The sequence below is a fragment of the Cetorhinus maximus genome, chromosome 3, assembly GCF_964194155.1.
Source record: "Cetorhinus maximus chromosome 3, sCetMax3.hap1.1, whole genome shotgun sequence".
NCBI classification, from domain to species: domain Eukaryota; kingdom Metazoa; phylum Chordata; class Chondrichthyes; order Lamniformes; family Cetorhinidae; genus Cetorhinus; species Cetorhinus maximus.
The window spans coordinates 97,984,663-98,010,657 of NC_135881.1; the positions used below are offsets into that span (position 1 = coordinate 97,984,663).

Below are 25,995 nucleotides of genomic sequence, written 5' to 3' on the forward strand. Positions count from 1 at the left end.
TGTAGTCACTAGGAACTACAATGGGGTCCACCAGCTCCCACATCATGCAGCTATAACACATCACCTGGCCCTGCATCTCTATTTTATTTAATCAGTTTTTCAATTTGTTTTTAAATTTCCTGCTGGTCTTTAGTTTACCAATTTGTAAAATATTCCCTCTATTTACCTTTAATCTGAAAGCAAGTTAGAACAGAGATTCAAAATCCACTTTTTAATATCAACTGGAACTTGCTCTCTCTGCTGTGTTGAAGCTGAAGTCTTGAGGCCTCCGACCCTGGGCCCCAGTAGTCACCTTTAATCTGAAATCAGTTTAGAATAGGTAGTTCAAACTAGCAGTTACTTACCAGCCAATGAACTTAGTTTTCCTGTGATGTCACTCTTTGTTTTTTTTTTACTCGGTGACAACGACTGCAGAGGACACTCTTCCCAGACTGCTTCACGGCGATGGTGACTGCAGAGGACACTCTTCCCAGACTGCTTCACAGCGATGGTGACTGCAGAGGACACTCTTCCCAGACTGCTTCACGGCGACGGTGACTGCAGAGATGGAGCCATGCCCACCATTAATTAAGAGGCCAGTTAAGGCCCATGACACCCCAATTGTAGGCGATTTTATGTTGCCCATGCAATTTCTTGGCCATCACATGGGCAAAATGGGCAGGCTACAATTTGCAAAAGCTCATCCACGGGCCGGAAAAGAAGGGTCAGCAGCATTGTCAATGTGAGTAATGGGGAGTTTTTGAGATTGTGTGCTGCTGGTTGCTTATTTGAACTGGACAGCTTCATCTCGCTTCAGAGCTTCATGCTGAGCATTTCTAAGACTCATTGGTGTCGGAGGATTCAGCCGTGTGGGCACTTTCAGGTACCAGACAGCCTTCCCTTACCCTGGTAATGGGGGTTGTGGTCTTCGCTGGAGACACCTCCTCTGGGGAGGAAGAGAGGGGCAGAGGGGAGAGGAGGCAGGCATCCCAATGTAGCTTCCGGCGGGGGAGGTACCTGTGGGAGGACAGGCACAGGCACAAGGGGCACAGGGCCAGCAGGTAGTCCAAGGCAGAAAGGCCCGCATAAGATGCCATTATCCTGCCGCTAGGGTTTACAGGCGGCGATGCAGCTACCTCAATATGTCTGAGGTGCAATGCCGAAGGAGGCTCTGCCTCTCCAGGGAGACCTTTAACTCCAGTTGTCAGACGATTGGGCCTGAGATCACCTCCAACTGTGCGGGTGGACACCCCATGCCAGTGGCTCTGAAGGTCACAGTGGTCCTGAACTTCTATTCCTCCGTCTCTTTCTAGGGCTCAGTGGGGGATCTGTACGGAGTCTCAGAATCAGCTGTCCACAGTTACGTCAAACTGGTGACAGAAGCTCTGTTCAGGTGGGTATTGACTTTCATTCATTTCCGCACGGATGAGGCCAGCCAGGCTGAGCGAGCCAGAGGCTTCGCGGCCATTGCTGGCTTCCCCCGCGTCCAGGGTGACAGCAACTGCAGACACGTGGCAATCAAGGCGCCAGCAGGTGAACCCGATGCCTTTGTCAACAGGAAGGGCTTCCACTCCATGAACATGCAGATAGTGTGTGACCACAGGATGCTGATTCTGCAAGTCTGTGCAAGGTACCCTGGCAGCTCCCATGATCCCATGAGGTACTGCCAGGTCCCGAGGCTCTTCAGTGCTCCAGCCCAACTGGATGGATGGCTGCTGGGTGACAAGGGCTACTCCCTGAAAAGGTGGCTCATGATGCCTCTCCACCACCCAAGAACAGAGGCAGAGCAACGGTACAACAGGAGTCATACCTCCACAAGGGGCGTGGTGGAGAGGACCATTGGTTTTCTCAAGATGCACCTCCAATTTCCTGGACAGTTCAGGGGGTGCACTGCAATACCCCCCCAGAGTGGGCATCACTGATAGTGGTTGCATGCTGCGCTCTCCACAATCTGGTACTGACAAGGGGGGGCCCACTGGAGGAGGAGGATGTTGATGCAGCTGCACAGGGCACAGAGGATAAATCCAGTAGTGAGTCCGAGTACAAGTATGGTGAGGAGAACGCTGAGGGCATGGAGGCGGACCTGAGTAACCTCCAGGGAGGCAGAGAAACCCAGGATGAATTGATCCAATGCTCCTTCAGATAGTCTACCAAACAAGAGCTACCAGCACATGCCAGGGCTGCAGCCCCCATCGTCGATCCTAAGGAACATTTCCTTGGCTACCAAGATACACTCAGTGCCTGTGCAATAAAGTTTCAAGAGATACACGTCCATCATTAAATGTTGGCATACCCTGCACCTACAGAACAAACGAAGCATACTCAGGCCAATAACACAAAATCAAATGTCATTTAATGTTGGAAGTGACAGATTCTTGAACTGAACATTAACCGGTGTTGGTAGCCACACCATTAAAAAACTAAAAGCAAAATGGGAGAGCAAAGTATCACCAGCATGTCTTGTGCTTAAGATGCTTTAAAATTATGTTTACGGGTGCTACGTGTGGGTGCTCCCCCTTCACTGGCACCAGCATTGGAGACAGCCTGCTAACTCCACTGTCTTGTTGGCCTTGATGAGCTTGGTGGTTGTCCTCTGGCCAATGGGGCCTGTGCTGGTCCCGCCTGGGAGGGAGCAGCCAGTGCCACGGCTGGCATCTCCCCAGTCTTCGCAGCCTCATCAGATGCCACGGTCAGTAGCAGAGCGGCGGACAAGCTGCTGCCATCATCCAGAGAGCCCTGAGAGGAGCCCGCAGAGATGACAAGCAGCTCGTTCGCCAGTGTGAGGTTGCTCTGGACCTCCCTGCTCACCATTGATTGACAGGCACCTAGTTGGGACACTGGGTGCCCCATCCATCTCACACACTTACACTGACCAGCTAAGGTCATTGCCGGTGTGTGGGGTTGCAGGCCCGAGTGCATCCCCAGGGACCGCTGATACTGTCCCTGGAGCAGCCTCTCCATGAGAGTCACCACTCTCTCCACGGAGGAGGCATTGCAGTCAGCATGGACTCCTCCAAAACAGAGAACATGGCACGCATACCCTCATAGATCTCCACCAGACTCTCCTGCACACCCTGCTGGATATCCAGCATCTGCTGCCTCATGTACGACTCCAGAGGCCCATCAGCAGCCTTTGACTGAGCATCGTCCTGGTCTCCAGCAATCCTCCGACTGCCGGTGCCCTGGGCAGTTTCTGCCTCCGCCTGCACCTCAAGCGAGTGTGAAGTGCCCTCACCAATGTGCAACAAGATACTAGATGGCGATCTAATGCCCACGGAGGTGCTGGTATCTACGCTGGTGCCTGCTTGACAGACCGGGTGTGATGCAGATGTGTGGGGAGCATGGTGGTCCTCCTGGGTCAGGGGCGGCCCTTCAGGATTCTGAGTGTGAACGCCTGCTGGTGAACCTAAAAGGAAGAAGGGGAACATGTCATTCGTGAAAGGAAGGAGAATCCATGCGGAAGGTGAGATCGGCAGGGCAGTCGGCCCTGTGTTTCTCCAATGAGTGCTTTGTTGCCCTCCTGGAGGAGGTGGCTGCCAGAAGGGACACCCTTGTCCTCAGAAACGGGAGCAGGAGGGCACCGCACCTCACCAAGAAGAGATGGGAGGAGGTGGCATCCCAGGTGAGCAGACACGACGAGCATCACACTGTCACTGTGCTTGCCAGGCACCCTGGTAAGACAACGGAAATCTGCTTCATGGTGCCCTCGTCTTTCAATTATCAATGGGGACTCCAGGTTTGAGGCTCGTATTAATGAAGAGACTACACTAGAATGATTGCCCAAGCTGAAATTCTCGCCTCAGTGCACTACACTCTTACCTTTGTTACACACCCCAACCTCACCTTGGCTGATTGACCGAGGTGCGTGCCACCTCTTGAGCTCCAAGGCCTCTTGCTCATAGCGGGTGAGGATGAGGAGGTGTGGGGGTTACCCCACCAGTCTGCAACCTCTCAGTACTGTTATGGGATGACTTCTCCTGAAAGGACAGAGGAGCATTGATTAGTCCACTCTCTACCTGCAGCGCCATTGCAGCTTGGCCAACCCCACCTGAGGAACACCTTGCAGAGCACATCCAATTCATGGCCCTCAACCCGCAAGGCACTCAGTCCAAGCAGCCAGGGCTCACCCCCTTGGCCAACTCTAGCATCATTGACAGGTGCCACTCATACTCTAACACCCCTGAGCTCCACGGGGTAATGGCCAGCCTTAACTGTTCTCTACACTGATCCATGTCAACAAGGTACTGAGCGAAGTAGATAATTGAAGCGCTTCTGGCACCTGAGCCTGGTATGCTGCACCACGTCGTGGCTGCTCACCCGGGATGCCACCTCCTTCCATGCCTTCTTGGTGAGGTGCGGTAGTCTCCTCCTCCCGTCTTTGGGGACAAGGGTGTCCCTTCTGGCAGCCACATCCTGGAGGGCAGTGAGGCACTCGATGGAGAAACATGGGGCAGACTGCCCTGCCGACCTCACCTCCCGCATGGATTCTCCTTCCTGGGTCACAGCCATGTTGCTGCTGCAACTCTGACGTGGGCAACCTCCCTGGGGCTGCGTGAGCCATTTTTGAATTGACCTCCGGGTCACCGTTGGACTCGGTGGACAACAGGCCCCTGCCCCCACCCCTTCTTGGAGGTTGTCCAGCCAGCTTTCACGTTCAGCGGGCCTTAATTGGCCCACCAGCGTGAAATCGCCTTCTGGCCTCGATCGGGGGTGGTGGTCGGCTCCCTGACCATCCCCATCCACCCCCGTCAAGCCCGCCCGACAAGGACAAAATTCTATCCTATGACATTCGCCTCAACCTCACCCTGTGGCAGCGAGTTCCACATTCTACCCACTTTCATGGTAAAGAAGTTTATCCTGAATTTCTTATTGGGTCTATTTGCAACTATTATCAAACTAGGGTACTGCCGTCTGAAGGAATCATACCAAAGGCATTCTGTGGTAAGAGTATTCTATGGAAAGGATGCTTTACATTCCTTTCCTGATGGTAACCTATAAAACATATATTATATTGCACTTCACAATGCTTTGGAGAGCAGTATAGTAAAAGACAGCTGTATTTGTAGAACATTTAACAATGGGTCTTTTCAATATGTGAATCTTCCTGTTCCATGTCATTACTGTGCTGGACCCATATCATACACATAATGTAGCACATGACAGCAGCAGTTCTTTAGAAGATGGATTCAGCGTGGATGACTGTTGAATCCAGCTGAATTCTATCCCTCTTTGGGTTTGATCCATTGGGAGCTCCAAACTGGATTTTAAATACTGACGTTCATCCAAAGAATACAATAGCAAATACATTTTCTATTTATGTTATTCAACAATTTTAGCAAAGAATATTGTTTTTCATTCAAATAATGATTAATTTTTGCAATGCAATTCAGTCAAAAAAATTCATCCACAAAAGAAATAAAGAGGAAATGACTCATAGCTGGACATATGGTGAATTGTTTAATATTCACAATGGCTATGAGCTCCACAACTGGTGAATTTGACTGTGATATGAATGGGAACATTTCCGCTTTTGAATCAGAGTGTCAGTAATTGCAACCCATAAGAAACTAAATGAGCACGAAGAGCTGCCAGCTGATTTTCTGGCTGTTTAAATTCACGGCCCTAAAATTACATGGGCCCATAACAGACTTGAAATCTGCCTCCTGATTTTCCTCTATGAGCTCCAGACAGGCAATTTACAGCCAAGTGAAAGAGAGGTTAAATCTGCACTGGACTGTATCTGTAATTAATCCACATGTGCTAATCTATTATTTGCTCAGTTAAATTCACTACAACCAAATCGCTCCTTCTTGCAGTATCTCCATTGCAAATTGTCTATTGAATCAAAAGTAACATTATTTTATAAACTAAGGCAATGTGCTGTCCTAAAGAAATGTATTCTTGAAAATACTGTCATTGTACTGTTATTTTAGTAATGCCTCTCCACCACGTCAAGGTGGCAATCCACATAGGGCAAGAAGCTCCTGACAGCATTGCTTAACGGATCAGCGGAGTGCGCAAGCCTTGATGTGGTATGGAGGCTTGTGTGCTCTGATGATGCATTGAGTGATGCCGTCGGGAGCTCCTTGCTCCTGGCAGGGCCAACCATGGCGGCAAGATTGGGAGGAAGTGCCAGACAAAGTTGCAGTCTGAAAAGGCCTCAATGGCAGAACAGGTGAAGGAAGACTGTTTGTTTCTCTGGCTGCAAAGGTGGAAGAAAGCTGCAGCAGCAAGGTGGTCCCAGTCATCATGGTTCAACACGGCATCCATCAATTGGTCAAGATCATATGGACAATGACGATGTCTGCAAGGCCCCCACATTAACCAAAGTCACGCGCAGGCTTCTACCAGGGTCCATTTACCACGTCCTGTGACAATGGAGAATTGGCAACAGGGACAGGGCAGTGACCCTGGATGTCCCCAGTCAAAGAATCACAGGGAACAGGTGCATGGGGGTTGTTGGATTCCTGAGACAGAGGTGTCTTCGGGCAACAGCATCTGTGACTGAGCAATCCTCTTCAGGATACCGTCTGCTCATGCCAAACAGGGAGGGTGCCCTAGTAAAGGTGCCCTAAAAGCAGGCCATCCAGCTTTCTCCTGGCTAGGGAACCATACCCTGTGGGATCACTGCCTTCGTGCTCAAAGAAAGGAAAACTGAAGATTGATCATCCAGAACGAAGAACTGCACTTGAGCTATCAAGGCTCCAAATTGACATCGCCGCACTCAGTGAGAACTGCCTTCCTGAGGTTGGGCAGCTAAAGGAACAAGCAGGGAGATACACCTTCTATTGGAAAGGAAAGGCTGACAATGATCTTCCTGTCCACAGCATTGGTTTTGCTATCCAGAATAGGATCGTGAATGCACTGCCAGAACTCTGCAATCGTATAAATGAAAGACTCATGACACTTTACCGACAGGTCAGCTGTAACCAATATGCTACCATCATTAGTAGTTATCTCCCCACCTTGATGCCAATGAAGATGTAAAGGAAAAATTCTATTCTGACCTTGGTGAAGTCCTCACTGTAAACCTGAAAGAAGAAAAGTTAAAGGGGGACTTTAATGCCAGCGTTGATTGTAACTCTGATGTCTGGAGAGGAACCATTGGGAAAAACAGGGTGGGAAAAGACAATGGGCAGAATCATCCAGATTTGCACTAAGTGTGGTAGCGGGTGGGTAAAACAGCATTTTATCCACTGGCCCTCATGGCAGCTTTTCATGCTGTATCGTCCCAAATCTGCCGCATTAATTATGCATTCCCAGGAAACATGCCGTTTCCATGGTGGGCGGGCTCTCATTCGCCCACCACGCCATCACTTTTCCACTTCATCACACCGGGCGCCATATTTAAAGTCCAGCCGTGTGCACACCTCTCAATGCTTCCAGCCCACAACTGCTGCAAAGAAGACATGGCCCCGAAAGGCAAAATGACTGCAGTCCCCAGGTTCAATGAGACATCCCTCGAGTGTCTTTTGGATGCAGTGGAGGCTCGCCGTGATGTCCTCTACTCCCCGCTCTGGCTGCAGGATGGGCAGCAACATCACCAATCTGGCTTGGGAGGTGGTGACAGTGATGGTCAGTGCCAATGCCCTGCAAAATAAGACAACCACTCAGTGCTGCAAGAGGATGAATGATCTCCTCCATTCTGCCAGGGTAAGTCACTCTTCTCAACTCACACACTCCCTAACCCCATCACACATCCACAAGGCCCTCACTCTCCAACAGTTCAAGGGACATCACCATTCACTCCCTCACACACACCGTCATTGTTCTCATCCTGTCCATGGGACCACTCACCACTCACACAGGCCAGATATACTTATCATCTGGCCTGGCAGGCGTCCTGCTTACACTTTTTCCATCTCTATTCATGCAGGACAAGCTGACACACAGCAAGAGGAAGAGGTCGTAGACTGGTGGAGGAATGCCTGAAATCAAGGTCCTCACAGGCTTTGAAAACAGAGCCATCCAGCTGGCTGGTGATGATATGGACCAGCCCTGTGCTGACGGTGAGGTCGGCGGTGTTCTACCAAGTGAGGATCCAGCAGTACAACATCCATCAGACAACCATGCTGTGAGTGATGTGTCTGTTTCACAGGCCATTGCCATGCACTAATTATCTCCCTTTGCTTTCGCAGGCACATCTGGGAAACAGCTGACAGAGTCCATGACCCAGGGCCTCCAATAAAGCCATGATGAAACCTCTGAAGAGGAAACTGAAGGCATCCCCACTTGAAGTCCTGTCACAGCGCTCACCCCCACCCTCCACCAGCATAGAGACACACACCTCGATGGGACCCAGCTTTAGAGTAGCCTCAGGATCACAATCTGGTGAGGACATCGCACTGTCTGATCCACAGCAGGCAGTGGCAAGGACATCCCTGGTATCCGGCACTCGGGGGACTGCTGGAGACCAGAAATCTGCTGAGTCTGAGTCAGATGAGGAGCCTCTGGAGTCAGTCATGTCGCAGTTGCTGCAGCTGCAAAGGCAAGCGCGGGAACATCAGGAAGGGATGTCCGCTGCACTCCTCAGATTGCAAGTCACGATGGAGGAGTCCATCTGCCTTCAGGCTGAGGTGATAGCGCCAGCATGCCAACGCACCGAGGTTAACACTGGTAGGCCACAATGGAGATCTTGGTCCAGGATGTAGCTCCTGCACTGCTGTGCGGGCTGAACTCCATCGCTGATGCCATAGTTGGCCTCTAACAGTGTGTATGTGAGAGGAATATGGGGCAACACGATCTCAATCCAGCTACCCGTTCCCCTCCATGAGTCAGCCAGGACTCCTTAGGCACCCATTGGGAGGAGGATGAGATGGTGTATCCCCCAGGGGGCCATCCACGCAGGTGACTCCGGGGTTGTCCAGCCCATCCGAATCACCTCTTCCTGTGACCTCAGTAGCTCCAGCTTCACAGGCCAAGGAGGGTGCCACTATCACACAGCAAGACCCCGAAAGCAGGCCGGGGCCCTGCATGTCTCAGCCCTCCAGAGGACTCCCACCAAGGTCATCACAGACAGGGAGTCGCAGTCAGCAGGCTGCCTCCACCTCCACTGTGGATGCCTGGGGAGCACCAAGGCATAGCAGCAGGGTTAGGAAGGTTAAGAAAATGCAGTTGCACAGCCTGGGCATGGGTTTTAATCACTTGTACATAATGCTCACTATTGTCAATAAACTCCTAAGAATGTCTCCCTGCCTGTGACTCCTTGTTCTGATGAGCAGTGTTCTTGTCACTCAGATGTGAAACCTTTCTGCACAAGATAAAGGCAGGTGTCTCAGTCCATGGCTTCATCCCTGTGCTTTGTGCAGCCTTCAGAGCAAAGTGATGGTCCGGCCTCACACTCACACATTACTGATGCCTGCACCTCGATGGTGCTTGTCATTGCTGCCAGAATGTACTGGGCAGGCATCACAGAGTTCCGTCATTCTCTCCGTGTGCTCTCAGCACCTTTAGGGGCTGATGGGGCTGTCCCCCATCACTTCAGCATCTGTGACCAGTGACGCTGTGCTCCAGAAGGGGTCAGGTGCTGAAGGCAGACAAAGGATCAGATGCTTTTAACATTTCATGGCTGCCTCTATGACCTGACCCTGATCACAGAGCGCAAGCGAGCTGCCCTTGGACAGACAGGAGTCAGACATTCTCAGAGGCTATGTGAAGATCCATGGAGTGTCCTCACTGCATGTTGTCATCATCTTCCAGCAATCAAGCAGCTATTAGGGTCCCCATTGTGGCTCCAAGACCCTCTTTACAGGGGGTATGCGCACTGCCATAAGCCAGAATAGAGTCAAACATTCAAAGATGCAAGATGAGGATCTTGTGATGTCTCTTCACTGCATGTTGTCATCATCCTCTGCAAATCTAGCAGCTATGAGCATGCCTGCCTTGTCTGGCCAGTGCGAGGGTCTCATCGCCATCATCTCTGCCTTCGAGGACCTCCTCATCCTCCTCACCGTTGACGTCCTCCTCATTGGAAGAGACCTCCAACTCTTGCATCTCTTCCTCAGCCAGCTCCTCTCCCCGTTGCAGTGCCAGATTGTAAAGGGCGCAGCAGGTGATGACGATGCAGGACACCCTCTGGTGGACTATATTGCAGGGCTCCACAAGACCAGCCCAGGCACCTGAATCTCATTTTCAGCACCCCAATGCTTTGCTCCACCAAGCTACGAATTGCAGCATGAACCTCGTTTTACCTTTGCTCTGCAGTCTGAGGCCGCCACACAGGTGTCATCAGCCATATCCTCTGCGGGCAGCCCTTGTCCCCGAGGAGCCATCCATAGAACCATAGAACCATAGAACACTACAGCACAGAAAACAGGCCATTCGGCCCTTCTAGTCTGTGCCGAAATATTATTCCGCTAGTCCCATTGACCTGCACCTAGTCCATAACCCTCCAGACCTCTCCCATCCATGTATCTATCTAATTTATTCTTAAAACTTAAGAGTGAGCCCGCATTTACCATGTCAGATGGTAGCTCGTTCCACACTCTCACCACTCTCTGAGTGAAGAAGTTCCCCCTAATGTTCCCCCTAAACCTTTCCCCTTTTACCCTAAAGCCATGTCCTCCCATGTTTATTTCTCCTAATCTAAGTGGAAAGAGCCTACTCGCATTTACTCTGTTTATACCCCTCACAATTTTGTAAACAAAATGTGGACCTGTAAGATGTCAGGGATCTGTGGCCAACTGAGAATATAGGAGTCATGCACACTCCCTGGAAACCATGCACAGACGTGCAGGATGTGTTTGTGGTGGTTGCACACCAGCTGCACATGCAGTGAATGGAAGCCCTTGTAGTTGAGATAGTTGACCATGTGTTGCGATGGAGATCTGAGCACCACGTGAGTGTAGTTGATGGCACCCTGCACCTGTGCGGAACCTGAGATCTGGAAAAATCCAATCGGTCTTGCATCCTGGCTTTCCCGGTCCCAGGCGAAATGCACAAAGTTGTGTGCCCTCTTGAAGCTGGTGTCCGTGATCTCATGGATGCACTTATGGGTAGAGGCTTGTGATATCCCACAGAGGTCACCTGTGGAGCCCTGGAAGGAGCCACTGGCATAAAAAATGAGCACCGCAGTCACGTTTATGGCCACTGGAAGTGGATGTCCTGCATGTCCCCGTGGCGCCAAATCCTGCAGTAGCTGGCAGATGTGATCGACCAGTTCCCTAGACAAGCTCAGTCTTCAGCGGCACTAGTTCTCAGTTATCTGCAGGAACGAAAGGCAGCATCTACAGACCCTAGGTGTTGCTAGGCGTCGACCAGCAATGCTCACTGTGCCTCTTCAGCAAAGTGTGCGTGAGTACCATCTGCCCCATCTTCCAGGGGGTACTGCTCCTCCTCCTGCGCAGCCAGGAACCTCAGTCATTCTCTTCTCTGTCAACTTTGCTCTCTGTAAGCCACGAGGCATGCAGCTAGTTCACCAGGCTCCATGATCCTGATGTACTCCTCTTGCAGGATGAAAGAGAGAGATACGTGGTTAGCGTGGGTGTACTAAGAACCTCTCTTAGTTAAGCCTGAAGACCCCTTAATGCATCCCGGAGAGTGCTGGTGGCCAGAGTTTAGTGCGCTGCATGGCTGCCCGAAACCCCACCTTCCTCCACCCTGCTCCCCCAACCAATTGGCGGCAGCTTCACCCACTGGACTGCATGCTGTGCTGTCAGCTCAGGCGCAGGCATTCTCCTAACCCTCGCTGCAAGGCTGCGCTGTTAGCTTGAACCATGGGGGAGACTGGTCCAAACCGTAACAATGACATTGCAAGGGGCTGTGAGCACCTCCACCAGTGACTGCTCCATGGGCAGGTTTAGCAAGGAGGTTGTACGATGTGCCCAGTCATCCAACTGTTCTGCAGCCCACTAAAATGCTCATTAGTTTGCAGTCTGTGCCAAGGGTTGAAAAGCTCTGGAGCACTTGATGGCACTTTCATGCCTCTGCATTGCTTAAGTGGGCAGATAACCTAGAGGCCCAACTGCAATCGTATCAATGTGGCTGTGCCTGAACTGTTTCAGCTGCAGAGGAATGGTCACTTTTTACAAGGCACCCCTAACGCATGGCCACTTCCCTCGCCCACCCACCACCCCTCACATGATTGTGCGCAACCTTCAACTGTAGTGCAGCCTTTGCCCCCCCCACCCCCAAAGTTACCTCAACTGCAGGGATGCCTTTGGCCCCCCCACAACTCACTTCAACCTTGGTGTCCAACAGGCGTCCCTCACGAGCGCTCCGCAACATTGCTGTGCACTCATCTCCGAGTTCCCCTCAAAATGCAGCCTGCCAAGTGCATGCCTTTTATATGCTATTGCGCAACATGTCGGCATGCAATCATGTCAAAGTGGGGGGACGATCCAGCGGGGGTGCGGGGGCTATAAGTCCGGTGGGTTAGCCGTATAGTGATACACTGATGTATTACAATGAGGTTCCTGACTCCGGTGGCAGGAAAAGTGGCCGGCCGTTGACGGGCTGAGCATACGATTGCAAACTGGTTTCACAACGTTGTAAAACTGATTTTTAGTCTTCTAGCCATAATGTCCGCTCACGCCACCAAAGACACCCGACGCCGGTGGGCACAGATGATTCCACCCAATGGAAATAGTGTCCTTCTGCTGACAAATCACGGTAACAAACACCCTCTTATGCCAGAAAGACAAATACAACACCACATGGGGGTGTCCTAGGTCGAAGCACTGGTACCTCCTGGATTATGTCATTGTTCAGATCAACAATCTAAGTGATGCCTGTATCACTCAATCCAAATCACTGCAGAAGTACAAGAGGAAGAAAACAATGTTTCAGCCCTAAAGCAGCCCGACTGAAGAGAAGAATTCCAAGTACAGCTCACAACCAATCTAAAATCTTCACACATCCAACTCAATTTCAGGACAGTGGGATCAAATAAAGTCAGCTGTACAATACTGCTGAGTCTAGACGATTGGGTTTGAGCATTGTCGTCACCAGGACCGGTTCAACAAATATGATGCTGAAATATGTGATCTCCTAGAACAAAAATGAGCAGCCTTCATTGCCTGGCAGAACAACTAAGGTTAAGTCAAGAAGGCAGTAGTCCAACAGCTCAAGGCTAACACGCAAAGACAAATGCAGAATAAAGGACAAGTGGTGGGAAGAGAGGGTGCAAGAGATCCAACAATATGCTGACCATCATGACATGCAAAGCTTTCTTGAAGTCACCAGAGCCATCTATAGACGAAGGTCAAATGGACAAAATCCCCTTCGCTCAAAGGATGATGTCGCTCTTCTTAAGGATGACAATGCCACCCGTCAACACAGGAAAGAGCATTTTCAACAACTCCCCAATAGTGAGTCCACAGTGGCAGTTGACACTCTCCAGACTATCACTCTGTACCCTGTGGGTGAACCATCATCGATGAGAGAGCTGCAACAAGCAATCAAACATTTGAAAAACTACAAAGCCTGCGGCCCTGATGGTATTCCCGCTGAGGTCTTCAAAACTGAAGAGTTTTGCTCACATCAAAACTCCATACAATGATCCTTTGTATTGATTTGAGAGGAAAAAGAACTTCTCCCCACCCCCAACTTCAGGAATATGACAATCTAAGTACCTTCGAGAAGGGAGATAAATCACAAAAGGTATCTCCCTCTTGTCCATAACAGGGACAATCCTGACATCATTCTCCTGAATTGCCTACTTCCTGTAGCTGAGGAAATCCTCTCAGAGACACAGTCTGGGCTTAAACTTTCCAGAAGAACCTCTGACATGGTCTTAGTTGCCAGACAAATCCAAGAACACTGTTGAGAACAACACCAGGAACTCTTTATCATATTCATCGACCTGACCAAAGCATTTGATTCAGTAAATCGCAAGGCTCTATGGATTGTGCTCCAAAGATTTGGATGCCCAAGAAATTCATTACAATCCTGCAACTGCTTCATGATAATATGACTGCAATTGTTTTGTATGGGAGATCTGAAACAGACGCCTTCAAAATCTGGGCTGGAGCCAACCAAGGCTGTGTGATAGCCCCCATACTATATACAATTTACCTGACAGTGGCTATTCACCTCACCAAAGATCAATTGCCCTCTGGTTGGAGTATTAAATACCATCTACTTGGAAAGCTCTTGACCTCAGTTACCTACATGCCAAAACTAAACTGGCCACCATAGATATACGTGATCTACAGTTTGTGGAAGGCTGCAGTGTTATTGGCCACGCTGCACCAGATTTGCAAGCCACTCTCGATCTCTTCAATTCTGTATGCAAGAAACTCAGCCTGTCCTTGAATGTTGTCAAAATAAAACTCATTTATCAACCCACACCTGGTCAGCCCAAATATTCCTCCTCCCATATATGTTGATGGAGAGACTCTGGGATACTTCCCATATCTTTGCAGCCACCTCTCTCTATAGGCCACCATTAACAAGGAGATCCAACAGTAGATCAGCTGCATCAGCTCAGGCTTCTACAAACTACAGCAGTGAGTGTTAAACAACAAAGGCCTCCACAAGTAAACACAAGTCCTAGTGTACAGAATAGTCGTCAACAAGACACAGCCCTTGCAAACGTCCATTTGAATCGCTGTGAGCACAAGAGGGACTTTTCATGGGTGATCTTTCGTTCTGCCATTATTTGTTAAGTTGTTTACTGGTGTGACTGTTAGCACCTTATAATGTTATGTTCTTTTTCTGTGAGTGCCAACATTATATAAATTTTGCTTTTGTGTTAATGACCTTAGTAAGCTTCACTGTTTTGTAGGTGCAGGAAAACGCCAGTATCTAATATTGGACATGGGTGACTCTAAACTTAATTGCACAGGCACTGAGTGGATTTTGGGTTCAAAGAAAAGGGTAATTTCAAACATTCAGTCAGGAAACAGCGCCCCTGGCATGAGGTGGAATCAGTGTCTTGGCAGCCTAGCTGAAGGGGCTTGGAATCAAGGCCTTCCTGGTGTCCCTGCCTCCCTGAAGGTTCCAGAGGTCTGCCTCCACATCCTCATCATGTTCTCCCCTGGGCTACTCTTCTGATCCACCACTAGAGTCAGCATCTGTGGCCTGTGCAGCTGCATCAAGATCTTTTTCCTCCAGTGGGTCTGCCCTTGCCAGAGCCAGATTGTGGAAAACGCAGCATGAAACAGCTAAAAGAGACACACGCTTTAGAGGATATTGCAGTGCTCCCCCGAACGGTTCAGGCATCTGAATCTCATCTTCCGCAGACCTACGGTCCCCTCAATCACCACCATTGTGAAGGCATGATTCCTATTATACCTCTGCACTGCTTCTGCCAGAGAGGTGCCATAAGCCACCTTTTCAATGAACATGCCTTGTCACCCAGCAGCTGTCCATCCAGCCAAACTGAAGCCATGAACAGCCTTGGCACCTGTGAGTTTTGGAGGATGTAAGCATCATGGGGCTGCCAAGATACCTTGCACAGATTTGCAGAATCTGTGTTTTGTGGTCACAAATTATGTGGACATTCATGGAGTGGAATCCCTTCCTGTTTGTGAAGGCACCCGGCTCACCTGTTGTCAACTTGATGGCCACGTCTCCCTGGGTGTGGGGCAACCCAGCAATTGTGGCGAAGCCCCTGGATTGCTCAGCCTGGCTGGCCTTGTCCATCCGGTAATGAATAAATGTCAGTCACAAGCTTCACGTAACTGTGGACAGCTGATTGGGAGACTCCACACAGATCCCTCACTGATCCCTGGAAAGAGCCAGAGGCACAGAAGTTGAGGGCCACTGTGACCTTCAGAGCTATTAGCATGGGGTGTCTACCCAGACAGTTGGAGTAGATCTCTGGGCCTATCATCTAACAGTTGGAGGTGACTGTCTCGCTGGCTTAATCACTGCTTGTGATTTTCCTGTTATTTGACATGTATGACAAGTTCTACAGAATTTGACTACATCCCTATGCAATCCTGGCCAAAAAAATACCTCTGTATCTTTTCCTGTGTTTTTCTAATTCCTAAATATCCCACCATTGGAATTTCATGAGCAATGCTCAGAATCTCATCTCCATACCCTAATGGGATAACAACCTGATGTACCTCCCTACAGCTTTCATTTGCTGAGACATGATCCGACCTCCACTTACTCATTAAAATATCTCCCCGAAGGATATACTGGATATACAGATATACTGGAATACATTTTGCTTCTGTTTCTGAATAAGCTTTCTGATATAACTGTTTTAATTACAAATCATTTTTCTGTAATTCCACTAACCTCCTTGAGTTAAACATTTCAGCTGAATTGCCCTGTATTCTTTCCTCCTGAACAATGTTATCAAACACAGTGCCAGCTAATTGGATTTTGACACCTTCTTCTTGCCTTTGAACTGCCTGCCTTTCTTGTTTTTCTTGTTCTTCCCTATGAGCCTTTGATCTCATTACAACACAATCAGGAAAGAACTTTCCTTCTGTAACACCTCTGTTGAAAACACTTCTACAGGCTGCTCAACTACCATAAGCATCCCACACTTGCAATCCAGCTATATCATTACCCAGAATAAATTGAACCCCTGTAATGGGCAATTTTTCCAACACTCCAACTATAATTTCACCATTCTTCCATTTGCTCTTTAAATTTACCTTCCACAATGGAATAGATTTTGCATCCCCATGAACCCCACTCATTATTACCTGCTCCTGAAACACTCCCTTTGAACAACAAATATCACTATCCCACAACATTAAAGATCGACTAGCCCCTGTGTCTCTTAAGTTTTTAACATCTTTACCTACTCCACTCTGTACGCATGGAAAGACTTTCCCTTCACAAATTAAGTCTTCAAACATTCCTGTGAGCTGCTTCTCAGAATTCTCTTGAGTAAACTGTGAACACATTCCCACTTCTTCACCTATCACGGATTGTCCCTGTTTTACCTGTACACAAACCATTGGTTTCTCCTGCGCCTGAACCTCAGAACCCACAGTATGTTTACTTCCAGAGCTTTTCTGTACCCCAATAATCCCAACAGATTTTTCCTGCAATTTCCAACACGCTGACTTTGTGTGCCCCACTTTATTACAATAAAAACACTTCAATTTTCAAATGTCACTTCTCCCTTCAGCACCTTACTTTTTTATTCTAAGAAAACTTCCAGCTATTCCTTCTCTTCCCTGACTACCTACTTTCTTACTTCTCATCCTTTTCCAATTTGAAAGGGTGACGAGAAAAGGGTTTAGCCCTATGAACTAACTCCTAATCATCAGCTATCCCTGCTGCTTGTCTTACAGAATCAACCCTCTGTTCCTCCACATGAGTTCTCACTATCAAAGAGATTGAATCTTTAAATTCTTCCAAAAGAATTACTTCCCTAAGAGCTGCATACGTATATACGTTTGCCCAGGCTGTTTTTTCATATTCCTAAATTTCTGCCTGTATGCTTCAGGAACCAACTCATATGCACTCAAAATAGCTTTTTTCACCACTGAAATTAATTCACTGACATTTCTTTTGAGACCGAAGAATATACCTCATGCAAGCTATCCACTAACTTAGACTGGAATAATGACACCCAGTTTTCCTGTGACCATTTCATCTGTTTAGCTGGTTTCTCAAATGAAATAATGCTTCAATATCTTTTCCCTCAAACTTTGGAAGAGCTTGTACAAATTTAAACATCTCCTCGCTGGGTTCTTCTCTGGAGATAAGTCCTTCCTCACCAACTGGCATCACTTTAAAATGCCAACATTTCCAGTTAGAATTCTCTTCCTCTCTTTTTTCTCTTTCACCTTCTCTAATTTCACAATTTCTAATTCCCTTTCCTGTTTTCTTTCTCTCTCCTGCCTTTCCACCTGTTCCCTTTTAAAAGCCACGTCTCTGCTTCTAATTCAGGTTTTTTCAGTTCCTTTGCTTGTTCAAATTCAGGCATCTTAATTTGTAACTGAAGACTCACTACCTCCTGCTGCGACTCACTAGTGTCAGGTTTCACTTCCACTGTAGACGCTGTGCTATACTTTTAATAATATCTGATTTCCTAGCACCCTAAGGCAACCCCAGTTTTAACTTATCTGCCAACTCTGTTAACTTACTTTTGCTTATTTTTTCCAACCCAAGTTATATCTTCTACCCCCAGACAAGTCTTAGCAATTGCCAAAGCCAAACCCATCTTGCTCACCACTTCTAAAATACCTCACCAACTCCTGAATTCAAAGTGCTTCTCATACTCGTAACCTTAAGATTCACCAATTCCAAACCAATCAAGGAATTAGAAATATTTTTATCCCGCAAGAGCCCTCAATTGTTATGACACAGCAGTTGTTAAAAGCCGAGTTATTTAAAATCCCAGAGGGAAACTTTAAACAACTGTCATAACCTATATTTTCAAGTGGTATGATTTAAGTTGCAGCTCTAAATTCAGGAATAAGACTACCAGTTATCGAGAGGTTTTTATATCAAACTACATGAGACATTTATTAATTTACACAAGTTAAACATATACACATGGCTACAAATTACTACTATCATAACTTTTAATAAAGTTTTAACTTTTAACAAATTCCCAAACTAATCTCCACTAAAGCAACAACAATCCATAGGCTTTAAGCAGACACCAGGCAAAGCACCTTCACCTTAAAAATTCAAAATGAGGTTCCTTTCTCTTTGGTTCCTTTGCGGGCATTTGTAGGCTCACAGCTGCTTTGATGTTACATGTCCCTGTTCTGCACACACACATACCCAGCTGTTCTCTTTGAATGTAAATTCTCATGCTATCACCAGGCCCATTGAACTCCACCTCTTCTAACAATAAAACCCTTTTCATAGTACCAATTTTATTAGTAATGTAAACATATTGCTTGGTCTCTCCTAGCTAGGTGTAGGATTTCACTCCACTTCTTGAATGCTCTATTCAACAAAATGCAAATGCACCCAACCTTACTCTTTACATCTCAAAGCTCCTATACATCAAAGCACCCAGACTAGCTGGCTTTAATCCAATTAACACACACAGGCACACCCACAGACTAAACCTCTCTTTTAAAAATATAATTTCCAATAACATTATATACATTAATAGCTTAATGATAACATAAATACGCCATTTGGGAGAGGTAAGACACCCTTTGGGGTTGTTAAAAGTGAACATGATTATGCACTTTTTGTGCACAAATTCATTGGAACTGTCAAGCGGTAAAAGAGGTGTCCAAGAACTGTTTAGCTGTCAAGGAATTGTCCAATTATCAAGGAAATGTCCAGGGATTATTCAACTGTCAAGGAAATGTCCAGCTGTCAGGGAAATATTAAGGAGCTGTCCAGTTGTCAAATCTGCCAACGCTATCCAGGAAATGTCAAATCTGTCAAAGCTAGCCAGGGAGTGTCAAATCTGCAAAAGTTACCCAAGAACTGCCAAAGCTGCCAAGGAACTGTCCAAGGATACTAGATGAATTGGGATGGAGGCGGTAAAGGCAAAAGCTGATGGGGGGGCATGGGTTGCACTGAGTTGACACTAAGTTGGCAGAGGGGGTATGGGTCCAATAACAGTGGGTAGGGGGCATTAAGTTGGCATTGGGGTATAGGAGCAATGGGGGTGGGTAGAGGGTATCTAAGTTGGCATAAGGGTATGGGGCCATGAGGGGTGGGTGGGGGGCATGGTTGGCATAGGCTGGCATGGATGGGGCATAGGGAGTGTGTGCGGAGGGTGGAGTGGGTGAGGACTGGAGGGATGCTTTTTTTAACTATTTTATTTATTTAAACACAGCATCAGGGCACAGAGGCAGGCCTTGTGCCCAGCCCACCTCCATGCCCGGCAGCTTGTGGATTCATTCAAGGGTTGCCCGTCTCAACTCCTGTTTCCCCCTGTCCCCCCGACCGAAAATCCAAATGGCAGGAGGAGATTTTCAAAGGTTGGGTTTGCCGAGCCGAGAAATCTCTTGACTCAGCAAACCCGACACAGGGTCAAAAATCTGAGCCTTAGAATTAATTATGTTAGTGAGCATTTGTGTTCCTAGATGCATGGACTAATCAAGTATATATAATGTATATTTTATATATACATCTTTTATATATATATCTTTTATATAGATGTGAACAGATAATTTGGAAATAGACAGTAATCAACATCAAAATATGTTGGTTACACAAGGACAACACACTTGAAGTATAGTGTGGAGGGCGGTAAAATATTTTAGAAGGATAGAGACCCATTAGCAAATTGGACAGACAGGTAGCAGATGCAATTTAATTCAGAGAAATGTGAGAATGCCTTTTGAAATCAAAAGAAAAGGAATGTGAGATAAACCTATTGCAAAGATGTTGAAGGGAGCGGATGAATAGAGACCTAAAGATTCTTACCTGAAATACAATTAAGAACAATTGCCTGAAAGTGCACATGTTGGCAGATAAAACCTTGATAGTCCAAGTGAGAGCACTCTATCCAGTTTTGGGTGTCTTATAAAAAAAAAAGCCAGCAGGATGCCAGGAGTGAGAATTATTTGGAGAGACGTGAAATGCGAGAAAGACAAAAGGAGATTTTATAAAGCTTTTAAGATTAAGAAGGGGTTTTGATAGGGCAAATATGGAAATACAGCCTCCTTTGGTTGGGGAACAATATTAAGGTGTCATTACATTTAACTTACTTAGATTGAGGGTGGAGGATATTAGAGATTTCTTTCCCGAGATTTGATGGAGCGTGCTAGTTTTTGCAACAAAGAATAGTTAAGGCAGAGACCATTGCACCTTTTAAGGGAAACACGAATCGATATTTGAAGCAGAGTAAGTTACAGGGTTACGGGAAGAGAACAGAGTACTGTGTACTTTGTACAATCTTGATCTCCTTATTTATGGAAGGATGTAAATGTATTGGAAACAGTTCAGAAAAGGTCTAGACTATTACCTGGAATGAGTGGGTTGTCTTATGAGGACAGACTAGGTTTGTATCCCCTGGAGCTTAAAAGAGTGAGAAGTGACTTGATTGAAACATATAGGGTGGAATCGTCCCAGATTTGCACTACGTGCGGTAGTGGGTGGGAAAAAGGACATTTTACCCGCCGGCCGCAATGGCGGCTTTTCACACCATATCATCCTAATCCTGCCTCATTAATTGTGCATTCCTGGGAAACACGCCATTCGATGGTGGGCGGGCTCTCATTCGCCTGTCATGCCATCACCACGCCAGTTCATCACCATATTTAAAGTGCAGCCATGCACACACCTATCAGATCTTCCAGCCCAGGACTGCTGCATGGAAGACATGGCCCCGATAGGCAAGGAGACTGCAGCCCCTCGGTTTATTGACATGTCCCTCGAGCACCTTTTGGAGGCGGTGGAGGCCCACCATGATGCCTGCCATGATTGCCTGCTCTGGGCAAGGACCAACAGGCAAGGTCACCAATCCAGCATGAGAGGCGGTGGCCAGCGCCAATGCCCTGCAAAAGAGGACAGCCACCCAGTGCCGAAAGAGGATGAATGGCACGAAGCCAGCCCACAAGTGATTCTGGAGGGATAAGTGTATGTGTGGCAGGGCCTTTCGGGGCCTCATGTGATCTCCCACACAAGTTACTCTTCTCATCACTCTCAAACACATCACACATCCACAGGGATCTCACACCTCAAGGGACAACACCACTAAATCTCGCACACACCCTCACATTTCCATTAGGCTCATATCCTCTGCTCTTTTGCTTCCACATCCCGTCCATGGCTCCGCTCATCACACAAACATTCCACCCAGTGCCATGTGTCCTGCTCACATTCTCTCCGTCTGTTTACATGCAGGAGAAGCTGGCTCACAACAGCAGCGAGACGTCCAAGGCCAGGGGCGGAGTAGCCCACATTAAGCCCCTCACTCACTTGAGGAGTGTGCCATCGCGCTGGATGGTGAGGATGTGGACTGTGCCTGTGGCGATGGTGAGGTCGGCGGCAAACACGCTCGTAAGGATCCTGCATCACATCATCCCTCTCTCAACACAACTGTGAGTGCTCTCTCTCTTGCTTTTGACTCTGCTGCCATGCACTAATTATCTCTACTTTGGTTCAGGGGGAGCTCTGCCAAGTGACCAACACCCTCAGCCAGCCAGTCCCTCAGCTCCATCCACATCCTCACCTCCAGCCAAGAGGACAACTCCTCCATTATAGAGCTGGAAATAAACAGCCTGGAAGACCCATCACAGCGCTTACCCACATCCTCCACCAGCACAGGAACACGCACCTCAGGCACCCGAAAGGAGGAGGAGCGGCAGCTGGACACCCCTGAGTCATCCACTTAGGGATCTCAGAGGCTGTCCTCTTTCTCCTAGTCCCCTTTGCCTGTGACCCCCTCAACCTTGTCCTCTATCACCGCCGAAGGGGCAGCTGGCCCACAGGAGGACAGCCAAAGCAAACTGAGGCCCCCAAGGCCTTGGCTCTCCAGAGGATCCACGCCGAAGTTATCAGAGGCAAAAGGGCCAAACATTGCACAGGCTGTCTCCACCCCTGCTGCGGATGTTAGGGCAGCACCTAGAAGTCTAAGGCTTTCAAAATTCTGATCACAGTTGGTTGCACAAGTGAACACATCTTGTCACTTTACAATCTGAAAATATATTCGCTTTTGCTCAATATTATGTAATGGTGTCTTTCAGCTTCATTGACAGGCTTTGTGTGTCTTCCCACTGCATCCCCCCACCACCGTGCCCCCCCCCCCCCCACAACTAATAGTTCAGCTGCACGAAGCCAGCCCACAAGTGATTCTGGAGGGATAAGTGTATGTGTGGCAGGGCCTTTCGGGGCCTCATGTAATCTCCCACACATGTGTATCCTTCCCACACAACACTCATCTCAATGTCCTGCGCATTTTCACTGCTGCCTGATGGGGTTCACTTTCAGTTGTCTATCTGAGCTGACCTGCATCTCCACCCACCCACTGATCACACTCCCATGCAGCACCTGTTCTCGTCCACCATGACTCTCGTTTCAGTTTTGATTTAGCAAGCATGGTGTGTCTAACATTTTTTTTCAGGTCCCCCGCCCTTTCCCCTCCCCCAGTCACTCATTTCCTTTCCCCTATCACTGTCGACCCCCCTGGCATCACCTTCTATCTCCCCATCATCACCTACCAGCCACAACCCTTTTCTTTCCGGGATGTCCAGGTGAATGAGCACATTCCCTTCCTCCCAGAAAATCCCACCTCCACCCACATTAACCTCCCTGACCTCCTTCCCACCAAGGGTCCATGTGTGCCTCCAAGTCCCCACCAACCACCCTTGCCATCCCTTCTACTGATACCATTGCCCTCTCACCCTCCCAACCTACTGCTTCACTCTGCCCTCAGTCTTTCTCACCAGTTCATCATTCCCTCCTACAACACCCACCCTCAGTTTGCTCCCCAGGAGGCAGTCATGGACTCAACAGAGCCCTCCCACACACATTCACCTGAACGTCCCCCACTCTGGTCTCCTTCCCCTCTTGGAACTCCTCCTAACCACCCCCTCCCGCCCCGCCTTGGAACTCCTTCCCCCTGTCCGACTCCAGCCCCACTTAGTCCTTCCCCCTTCCTAACTCCTTCCTTCACCCTTACTTCTTCCTCTCCCTGGACCCCTTCCCCCTCTCCAAACTCCTTCCCTTACACCTTCCTCCCCCTTACACCTACCTCCCCAGTTGCCATCTTCTTCCCCATTACCCCCTCCTTCCCCTGTACTCCCTCCCCTCTCTTCACCCCTCACCCCTTCTTTCTTTCCCTGCTCCCAACCTCAGCCCCCCACACACCTTCCTCTCCCAGTTGATCCTAGACTTTCCTCTCTCACTCCCGGTGTATCTTCCTCTCCCAAACAAGGCTGGACCTTCCTCTTCACCCCCTCGACTATCATCCATTGTGATCAGACCTTCAATGGTGATTTTCCACCTTCTGTGAACTGCTTCGCAGCAGAGCCATGTCTATGAGAATCCAGCCAGCAATGTGATGGATGTTCCTCCAGGATCCCGTTACTGTCAGGCTCCAGCATCTTCTGCTCCTTAGATGTCCGCGATGTGAGCAAGGCCCTGACATTAAGTCCCAACTTCTGCATGTCACACTTGTCAAGACATGTTGTGCACCGATGTGTTTTCCTGCCAATATGGGTGGATGATCTAGCGTGGGGGGCTAATTCCAGTGAGCTTGGTTTATAATAATATGCAGATGTATTATAATGAGTTTCCCAACATCCGACGGTAGGAAATGTGGCCCGCCATTAATAGGATGACTGGACGATTGCAAACTGGTTTCACAACGTCATGAGAACTGATTTTTGGCCTTCTCACCATATTATCCACTCGCGCCACTGAACATACCCGACACCAGGGGACTTGAGAAGGTAGAAAGGATGTTTCACCTTGTGGGAGAATCTAGATCTAGGGGTCACTGTTTAAAAACAAAGGGTTCCTCAATTAAGACAGATATGAGAGAAATTTTTTCCCTCACAGCGTCATGAGTTGCTGGAATTCTTTTCATCAAAAGGCGGGTGAAGCAGAGTCTTTGAATATTTTTGAGGCAGAGGTAGATAGATTCTTGTTAAGCAAGGGGGTGAAAGGTTATCTGGGGTAGGCGGGAATGTGGAGTTGAGGTTACAATCAAATCAGCTTTGATCTTAATGAATGAAGCAGGCTCGAGGGGCTGAGTGGCCTACCCCTGCTCCTATGTTCAGTACAATTAGTTTTGGGTTGCTTTAGTAAAGAGATAACAGATATACAATGGGCCAAATGGCTTCCATCTATGCTGTAAATGTCTATGGTTCCTCTCTTCTATCTCACACATTCCTTCCCTTTTCTGGTTTTCTCTCCCATGTTCTTTTCTTTCTTGAAGTCTCCTGTTTGTCTTCTCTTTCTTTTCCCCTTCCTTTGCTTTTTAAACAGGTTCCAATCTTATTCAGCTCCGCATGGAGAGACTGTGCATAGGAATAAAGGCAGGCCAGGAAGTCAATAGGTCACCTGACTAAGAAGGTTAAGAAGCAGTCCAGAAAGCCAACGACAGCAGACTGGTGAAGCAAGGTGGAAAAAGGAAGGTACTGAAATATTGGGAGAATAAATGATCTAGCCAAAAGCACAACAACAAGCTTGTCATACTGGTGAGCTTGGAATTAGTGGGTGAAATTTAGAAGAAAGAAAATCAAACAGACATGGCTGTACTGAGAGGAATGACTGACATAAACTGTTACCAACCATAATAGAACCCAAACAGTCCCATCCCCATCATCTTCAGAATAATTTAAGATCAATAATTTCAGTTGTTTATTTTAGGGCAAATTTAAAGTTCCAACTTTGTGAAAAGTGACAATTTGCATGAGCGACCTGGGTGCTTGTGAAGCTGAGAATTAGCAGCACTTCAAGGGAGGAGAGAGAAAACTGGAAGAAGAGTTAAAAAAACTTACTTGTCATTAAAGTATTTCATTCTGGCCACTGCATGAATGGTGGCTGGTATTAAAGGAAATCCTGAAAGAGAAGTGACTAGACGTTAGAGTTTGCTCTCCTTGCACTTCAGAAGTTTTAATTTATAAAGAATACATCCTCAAGTAATAAACCTTGTCACAACCATCCACCCCCACCAACGGAAAATCACAGATGCACTCTTTCATTAGCATATACTTGGAAAATTCAAATTGTAAGGCTTGAGGTTACAATTTTAGTAGAACATCACCTTCTAAGTAAATGAATTAATTGGAATAGATCCTTTCTCATCAAATATCACAGCAAATCATAATGAATACAGAATATTAACATGCTAAGAACAAGTCATACACTTTGAGACATCGCAACATGCTAATAGCAAGTATGATTTATTATGAAGAAGAGAATAAAAGGAAATTAAATGTTAGGAAAATTTTAATCCATTAGGGTTTCTGGCCAAATGTAGAATTGGTATGATTGATCATTTGTCCCTAACAGAGGAATGTGAAAAGGTTAGAAGTATCGAACAATAAAGGGGCCATGGTTACAGTATATATGAAACACGGTCCAGACAACCCTACACATTACAGTTGGGATGTTCTGGGCTTACGTGGCTCAACGATTACAGTCATTATATTAGTACAAGGCTGGGCTCTAGTCTACTCCAAAGGAGACAGCCTGACAGTGCCCTGACTCAGGTTGATAGCACCTGGC

At 47.8% G+C, this 25,995-nt stretch overlaps 1 protein-coding gene across 3 annotated transcripts in view; it reads right to left on the reverse strand.

The window, feature by feature from the left end:
- The window catches only part of calcr (calcitonin receptor), a 418,788-nt gene that overhangs the window by 43,061 nt on the left and 349,732 nt on the right, over positions 1-25,995 (reverse strand). For all 3 annotated transcript variants that reach the window (XM_078538749.1, XM_078538748.1, XM_078538750.1), the window contains one exon: positions 25,266-25,326. In XM_078538749.1, the coding sequence (XP_078394875.1) occupies positions 25,266-25,326 (61 nt within the window). The remainder of the gene's footprint in view (positions 1-25,265; positions 25,327-25,995) is intronic.